The sequence below is a fragment of the Perissodus microlepis genome, chromosome 6 (genome assembly GCF_051167445.1).
Source record: "Perissodus microlepis isolate ML-2025 ecotype Zambia chromosome 6, ASM5116744v1, whole genome shotgun sequence".
NCBI classification, from domain to species: Eukaryota; Metazoa; Chordata; class Actinopteri; order Cichliformes; family Cichlidae; genus Perissodus; species Perissodus microlepis.
In genome coordinates, this window is record NC_140466.1 from 19,596,190 (window position 1) to 19,604,404 (window position 8,215).

Genomic DNA, 8,215 nt, shown 5'->3' on the forward strand with positions numbered 1-8,215 from the left:
TTGCAGCCTTGAATTTTGACAGGGGTTTAATGCGTTTTCTTTTTCATAAAACATATCCATTTGCTGCCTCCTTCTCCACCATTCGACCAGTGCTGCTACTGCGCCTCGTGCTTCACGCCTACCAACTTTCAATCAGTGCACTAGAGAGAAACCTGCACCAAGTGTGATAGTAACGATCAAAAACGCCACAGGTTGCCTAGCAGTTCTTTCCACTTGACAGATTTAGAGGTTTGTGGTCCAGTGCAGTTCATCATCTCACCTTTAGATTTACAAAAAAGGAGGAAGTTTAAAAATTTTTTTTAAATGTCCGACAGATGGCAAAAATAGCCTCTGTGCCTCTGTTTTTCAGTCAGTTTAATGAGAGATGTGACAACGAGCATCCGCTTCCTGTCATAACGCACTCTGTTATCTGCTGTCACCTGTCAGTCTTTCTAAGAGAGACGGCGTTAGCTGTGCTGAGCTAATCACTGTGTACACTCACTCACTCACTCACTCTCTGATTGGTCTGCTCATGTCAGCTTCTCAAATCAAACCGCTGTGGTTACTGACAATAACTTTTACAATGTAAGTAAACATGTGTTTCTAGTCTACTGTGACATATTTCAACAGAAGTCTTGTTTAAAATATTTAACACTACATTTGGAGATTATTTATTTATGATGGCAGCAAGCACTCAAAGATACCAGTGCAAATATTAAAGCGCGAGCACTCTGGAATAATACAGGGTTTATCAAAGAGAATCATCTGATTTCAAAAAGCTTTAATTCCACAGTCGTTCACCGGTAACGATCGAAACACGTACTGTGGGAAAGAGGCGATTCGTGAGTTTCACATTGTTGCTGGTATGTAGCATAACAACAGCGGTGGCTGCAGTGACTACAGACATGTTCGCATGAGGCAAGTCCGACCATCATATGGACATGTGCCGTACATCTGGATGAAGATTCATATGTAAAATGTATAATTTAGGCAATTTATATTTAAAATTAAAAAAATAGCCTTTTAAAATAAGATGATTTTTTTTTTTTAATATACCCTCTATTGTAATAACGTGGTGCAGTTCAGTGTACTTTATGTTATGTGTTCTTATGAGCACCTATTCAAATGTGTGTTGAATTCTCCTCAGCAGAGTTCCCCACACCAAAGACGGAGCTGGTTCAGAAGTTTCAGGTGCTCTATCTTGGGATGATGCCTGTGGCCAGACCGATAGGTTGGTGTGACACATACACACAGTGATGAAATGTTAATGTTGATTCTGAATGTTTATTTAATTCAAATGTTTTGTTTTATCGCCTTCTACATCAGGCATGGATATACTGAATGGAGCTATAGACAGTCTGATTGGTTCTTCCAGCAGAGACGACTGGACTCCAGTGGCCCTCAATGTAGCCGACGCTACGGTCACCATCAGCAAAGACAAGGTCAGGCAGGTCTGATGTTGTTGAGCTCTTATGATGCAGTCACACCAAACACCAAGCAAAGTTTTGCCTCGTTTTACTCGCGTGAAGTCAGTTGGAAACTCACGAATATTCCCCCCTAATGTTTGATTTATAGTATCGTGTTTGCGTGCATATTTGATTATGTAGAGCATATGCAAATGGGGTGTGCAACCTACACATACACCATCCTCCGCAAACCAACACAGATCAAAATGAGTGACGGTGTGTGTATGTGGACTGCTGATTGGTTGCTGGTCGGAACAGGAAAAGGCGTCTTTTGCATTCATGACTTACGTGAGAAACAGAAAAAAACCCCATAATGGTGGACACTTTTCACACTTGACTTCACTTTGCTTTTCTCTAGGATTGACTGAAGAACCAACAGCAGCATGAAGCTAAGCTGCCACCAAAGTCGAAATATTTTAACTCATGCAAACCTGGATTTGCCTCTGTCGGTGTTGGCCAAGGCTGATATACCGCGCCTCGTTGCATAAGCAGCAGTTTGTAATCACATTGTGTGAAACTTTGCTTTACATTTGGTTTCATTATTATTATTATTATTTGAAATGCATTTCTCTGTAGTAATTGTTTCTAAAACGCATTAACCGAGCAAAACTGCTTTCTCTTTCACCTTTAGTCTAAAAAGAATTAGAAAGGTCTTTTAATATCTTCCTAAATCCTATAAAAGAGCCCGACTGGTCTCCTGACCTCTGGAGACACATATAGAAGAGACTGCTCTCCAGGAAGGGCTCCAATGAGCACAACCTTTTCAGACCTCATCAGAAAAACACTCTAAATATATAAATCCATAACAGTCCACAGCTTACTGTTTATTTCATTGTGTTACACTAGAAAAATGCTGAAAAAACACAAACCTTGCATTCTGGAGCGAGAGAAAATAAGCCGCTGACCCGAGCGATGAATCGCAGCTCACACAGAAACTCCACTCCCGTGTGTGTGTGAAGAAGTCACGGTGTTCAGCTTGAACAGCCCAGCTGCTGTTTGTAGCTGTTTAAATAAATTACTGATGAGAGTGATCTCTTTAATACCCAATGCCTAAAGATTTCTGACTTTCTGTCCGCAGGATGAAGAGGATGTGCTGGTAGAGTGTCGTGTTCGCTTCCTGTCTTTCATGGGCGTTGGGCGTGACGTGCACACGTTTGCCTTCATCATGGACGCTGGCGGCCATCGTTTCGACTGTCACGTCTTCTGGTGTGAGCCCAATGCCGGGAGCGTGTCTGAGGCCGTACAGGCAGCTTGTATGGTGAGTCACACGAGCTGAAATTCAGCTCTGTGGTCCGTACGTGGATTAAGAGTTAGATGTAAAAGAACTTTAAGTGGGTAAAAGAAGAGAAACTTTGAGCCGTTTGCATTTTTTTCTGTAGCTTAATTAAATCTCTGAACTCTTGATTGCACTTAAATAACTTAACAAGCTCTTTGTTACCAGCTGATGTTAATGCTGCTGATGTAGAGGTTTTACAGACGGGAAGATCTTTAGAGCCTCCCTCTCTCTGAAGGTGGATGTCCTTGGCGGTAGTGTAGTTGGGGTTTGATTGTTCAGTCTTGACAGATGCTCTAACCAGTACGATTTGCTCAAGTTGCAGTGGGACCCCATGTCAAAGCGTTGCTGGTTTGAAACATGCATTTAGATCAGGATAAAGCAGTTAAATTGCAGTGGATGCCCTTGCAGGTTATCCACTATAGATTTTCTGTGTAAATGGTAAATGCTTTAGATTGCACACAGCGGTGTTTCCTGCTCTGCTGAAAACTTCTCAAACAGGATGTACTGTATATGGATTTGAAGTAATAACAATTGTGTTAAAGCCGTAATACCTTTACAGTGTTTCCATTTCATCATTATAATGTGATCACAAAGCCAGAGTCCCATCTGCGCTGTTTATGCTGCGATGCATCCCATTAGTGGAGGTTACTCGCCCTCCTCTGCTGTGGTCGACTGCTGACTGCGCTATTGATCACACATCAGAACTTTGGATATATGGAGAAACAACACGCACACACATGCGTGCACACACATGCGTGCACACACACACATGCGTGCACACACAGATTGATGGTGACAAGAATCATTAGTCATTACTATTGATCACAGCTAGCAGAGGTGCAGTCTGACTGGTGCAGTCAACCCTCCAAATGCACACACACACATTGGGTATTCATATCTTGTGGGGACATCTAATTGACATAATGCTCTTTTTTTTTTTTTTTTTTTTTTTTTTTTAATGATTACCCAACCCTTACCATATACCTAACCATAAACCAATTATAAGCCTGACACTAAAACCACATTTTAAGTCTCAAAAATGCCTTCAAACTTGTGGGGCTGGGATTTTGTTCCCCTAAAGGGCTGTTGGTCCCCACAAGGATATAAACACACACACACACACACACACACACACACACACACACACACACACACACACACACACACTTGCTCCACAGTCGTATCCTCAGCAGTTGTAACTCTCCATAATTTACGCTCTCTCGCTCTCTCTCTCTGTCTCGCTCTCTCTCTCGCTCTCTGTCTCGCTCTCTCTCTCGCTCTCTCTCGCTCTCTCTCTCTCCCTCGCTCTCTTGCAGCTGCGGTATCAGAAGTGTTTGGTGGCTCGACCGCCCTCCCAGAAGTCCTGCGGTTCGTTGCCTCCCGGCGACTCGGTGTCCCGCCGGGTGTCGACCAGTGTGAAGCGAGGCGTCCTGTCTCTCATCGACACCCTCAAACAGAAGAGACCTGTCACAGAGTTGCCACAGTAACCGTGGTGAAACACTGCCGGCTTTCGACCACGGCCCCAAGTCACCATAGTAACTCGACACATCGCTGCCAAAACCCGTCACCACCACAGACCCCAGTAGCCATGGAAACGCAGTAAAACCCTTGGGTTTTTTGGGGGTGGGGGGTTTAACCTGTCACAACTCCTTCACTGGTTTGGAAGCAAATTGGAATTTCACCTCAAGAGTTAATTGGCTCTTGAGCCGCAATTCAAGTCTGTTTCTTCCAAATAAGTGAGAATTAAAAAGGCACCAACCCCACATCTGAAGAGGACCACCTGAGTGCCGGCCATGCAGGCGATGGTGTACATAGAAGTACGTCTCATTCCCCTCAGCTCACAGCAGCAGAGGAGAAGAGGGCAGGAACTGAAGAAGTAGGAAGTGATCCTGTGTGCTGCTGCTGCCGCCAAACCGCTGATCTCTCCATGCTCTTTGTGCATTTGTGTCTCTGCCTGTGCTGACAGCATGACCTTTCACACCTGGCCACACTCCCCCTCCAACCTCATCCACCTGGTTGTCCTCCCCCCCCCCGAGCTCTCTTGCTCATCATCTTCAGTAGACTGTAACTGTAAGGAGATGAAAAGTTTCATATCAGTGGATGATCATTGGAAGATAAAGAGATTTGTTTCAGTCTACACCCTCCAACCACTTGACCCTGCATGAACTTTTTATCTAAATGTGAATCATTCTATACAATATCAATACACTGCTGCTGCTTTCAGAGACTCGAGGGTGAGAAATCAGAAGTCGCACGGTTCGTTTATCCTGTCTTATTCGTTCTTTCTCATCAGCTGTGCGAGAGTCAGCCCCGCGTCTGAACGAGTGGTGACCTTTCACCCGAAACATACTTCGCGCATTTCCTTGTTTACGTTGTTATTCTTTTCTCATCCCTCTAGGAAATGACAGAAGATAGCCATAACGGAGGACGAGATGGGGGCGGGTGGCGCTGACCCTCTCTCTCTCTAGTACAGTGCTGCTCCAAACACAGGAGACCTTCAGCATGCTGCTGCTCTTTAATACACATGTTGGAGGAAGTTTGACGGATTATTCCTTTAAATCCCACCTCAGTATCGGTCATCAGACTTCATTTAAACTAATAAAGATCATGGGTGGCATTAAAAAACACAAACAAGCCTGGAGGAACACTTGAGGAATGCGTTTTTATACCTGGGTGTGGTTGTGATGATTTTTAGTCCACAGCTGATGTGAACTGTGATTAGAGAAAGAGAGAGGACAATTTTCTCTTTAGCTGTGGATGTTTTCTAGAGGAAAGCCCGCAGAGAGACGTGTTGACCCAGACTGACGGACTTTAATGGACTCTATATCGGTCTGTCTCCAGGATTGTGTTCAGCTGAACGCGCCTTGTGTTTCCTTACTCACTGTACGTCTGATTTCATCAGTGTAATGAAACCGCTCGCTCTGTGTCTGTGTTGTGCAGAGTTCCAGTTTCACCTGCTAGCTCCTTATTATCACATATCTGACAAGCTTGGATGTATGGTAATAACTAATGAAGTCCTTTATGTCACCTAAAAATCACATAAGATCCTCACAACAACGCATCTCCCTCCTGGGTGTGGGGCAGCAGATTAATACTCTGTTAGGAGACCCTTTGCTAAACCCCCTGATTACAGCCTGTCAAGCTTCGGGTTTACTCTCGGCTTGGGTTTCCTTTCCAGACGATGCTGCTACATCAGAGCTCTGTCCTCTCTTTATAGGCTCCTTATAAAGAAATGGAAACACCAAAGCATAATTGTAATCTGTGTTTGTATTTCAACCTGCTGCAGTATGGTGGTACATTTTTCACTGTGTGTACCTGATTGGTTATCCTGGGACTAAGAAGGTCGGTGCAGAATGGATCATGGCTCACTTTCTGCTGAGGACACCAACTTTTATGCCAGACGGAGTAGCCTGGCCTCTGACATTTAGCATGATATTGCTAGCAGCTGGTTCAAAATGACTGCCTAATGTTAAAACAACAGCCGGATTAAAAAATATGGTCCAACTCTTCATAAAACATATAAAGTCTGTTCAAGACGTTCATCATTGTTAGGGTCCAAAATTGAACATTTGCTGGTTAGCAGGAGATGCTAGTCTGCGCGTAATACACTTTCAAGAGTTACTGCAGATATGTGACGCAGCATTTAAAAATCTAAAGTCCAAAATTCATTATTATTTTTGCTTTAACTAAAATTTCAAAACTTCCAGATTAATACTGCACAATTCCATCATTTCTTTTTTTAAGATGAAGATTTTGAAGATGTCGAGCTGCAGCCGTCCCTTGAATTGTTTGTGGTTCAGTAACTATGCACAAGTTCCCAGGACGAGATGCTTTCGTGTCTGGAATGACATCCCATAGTTGGAAAAGATAAAAATAAACAAATCTTCCAAATCAAACACATGAAGCTACCTGCTGTGAATAAGGGAGCAGTAACAATTGTAGCACATTCGTAAAAAAGTTTACCTTATGGAGACCCAATGCAGAAGTCACCAAACTTCTCTGGTTGACCGTCCAGGTCAGTCCTCCGGGTGGGTGCGGCTGTGCAGAGTGGAGGGTTTCCCCTCGTAGCTGTGAGGCCTGGACACCTAAGTATGTGAGTGCGATAACTCGAGAACGAGGTGACGTAGGATTTGATACCATAGCTGCATCTACTAAAAGTCTTGGACAAGTTTGAATATCAGTCACTTTGACGTCATGGTCAGAGGTCAAGTTTTCAGAAAATCTTGTAAATGCGATAACTTGAGAACGAGGCGACATAGGAGTTTCAAAATAGGCACATCTACTAGGAGGCTGAGTTGAAGTCACCGGTATTTTCCTTGACTTGTGAGATTCCCGGTCTTCGTCTTTGCCTGTTTTTGTTTTGTTGTTTTTGTTTGTGCTGCGTCACATTTCTGTGATAAATAAGTGGCTGCTGCCTAAAAAAAAACAAAGAAATGCTTGACAAGGGCTGAGGCAGTAACTTGAGGGGGGGGGGGCTTAGCTAACGGTCAGCATGTTGTCTTGCACTTTGTCTGTTGGCTCCACGGGGGAACCTAAAGAAACTATTTTAGTAACGGAGATGATTTCTTCTTTTGTCACAAGGATGCTGAAATGTGAACGAGATGACAAAAACTTTGTGTACATAATACCGATTTCATGTAACATTTGGCATTAATCATCGTTATAAGCTATGTTTTTCTTTTAATGTATTTCTTTGCCTGTTATTTTCCTCTAATGAAATGCCTTTTTTTTTTTTTTCTTTTCTATTTTTTGAAAATTCACCAAATGGCCAAAGTGTAAAATACTGATATACATTGTAGATAAAGAAAAATACGAGAGCAAATAATGAACACGGAGGCGATCGGAAGCGCTCACAGTTGGCAGTTAAGTTGATGCTGAATTTAACTTAGCAATTATCTATGCATTCTTTTGATCTGGAGAAATGGAAAGTCATGAAAAGCCTTGCATGCTCTGGGATGGTTGAGAGAGAGAGAGAGAGAGAGAGAGAGAGACTGTATGTATTGAACAGAAATATTTTTTATTTTATTTATTCTATTTTATAAAAGGTATATACTGATTTTTATTAGTTGGGACAAGTAAAGACTCATGACTGTCATCGTCTCAGTCCCCGGTTAAGTCACAACGCTACAACAAGCTCCGCTTTGCAGAACACAGCAGGTTATGGATATCTTCACCTTGTACAGTGTACCGAGAGCTGGGAGTCCACTGCTCCGTCTGAACTGCTGACCGGAGGGTGAGGAGGAAGATTGTAGCAGCAGTGGACTCCTTGCATCTCTTGTCAGTCTTGCACATAAACAACGCCCACACACACACACATATACACTATCCATTTCCCACTGATGGATGTGTCTGCTTCCGTTTGCTGCTCACTGATTTGTACACTTTATCAATGTAACCAATTGTGAGAATAAACAGCATTATAAAACCTGTGCGTGCGTGCGCGTGTGTGTTTGCAGCTATTTTTGTGATCGATCTCTTGCTTAATCAGAGTCCA

At 43.1% G+C, this 8,215-nt stretch overlaps 1 protein-coding gene across 4 annotated transcripts in view; it reads left to right on the forward strand.

Moving 5' to 3' along the window:
* apbb2b (amyloid beta (A4) precursor protein-binding, family B, member 2b) overlaps positions 1-8,150 on the forward strand; it is a 54,666-nt gene extending 46,516 nt beyond the window's left edge. For 3 of the 4 annotated variants that reach the window (XM_084931349.1, XM_084931352.1, XM_084931350.1), the window contains 4 exons: positions 1,127-1,210; positions 1,306-1,421; positions 2,524-2,703; positions 4,038-8,150. In XM_084931349.1, coding sequence (XP_084787475.1) covers positions 1,127-1,210; positions 1,306-1,421; positions 2,524-2,703; positions 4,038-4,208 — 551 coding nt within the window. In that variant the 3' untranslated portion in view covers positions 4,209-8,150. The remainder of the gene's footprint in view (positions 1-1,126; positions 1,211-1,305; positions 1,422-2,523; positions 2,704-4,037) is intronic. The other variant, XM_084931351.1, reaches the window with a different exon arrangement.
* Positions 8,151-8,215: the final 65 nt, after the last annotated feature.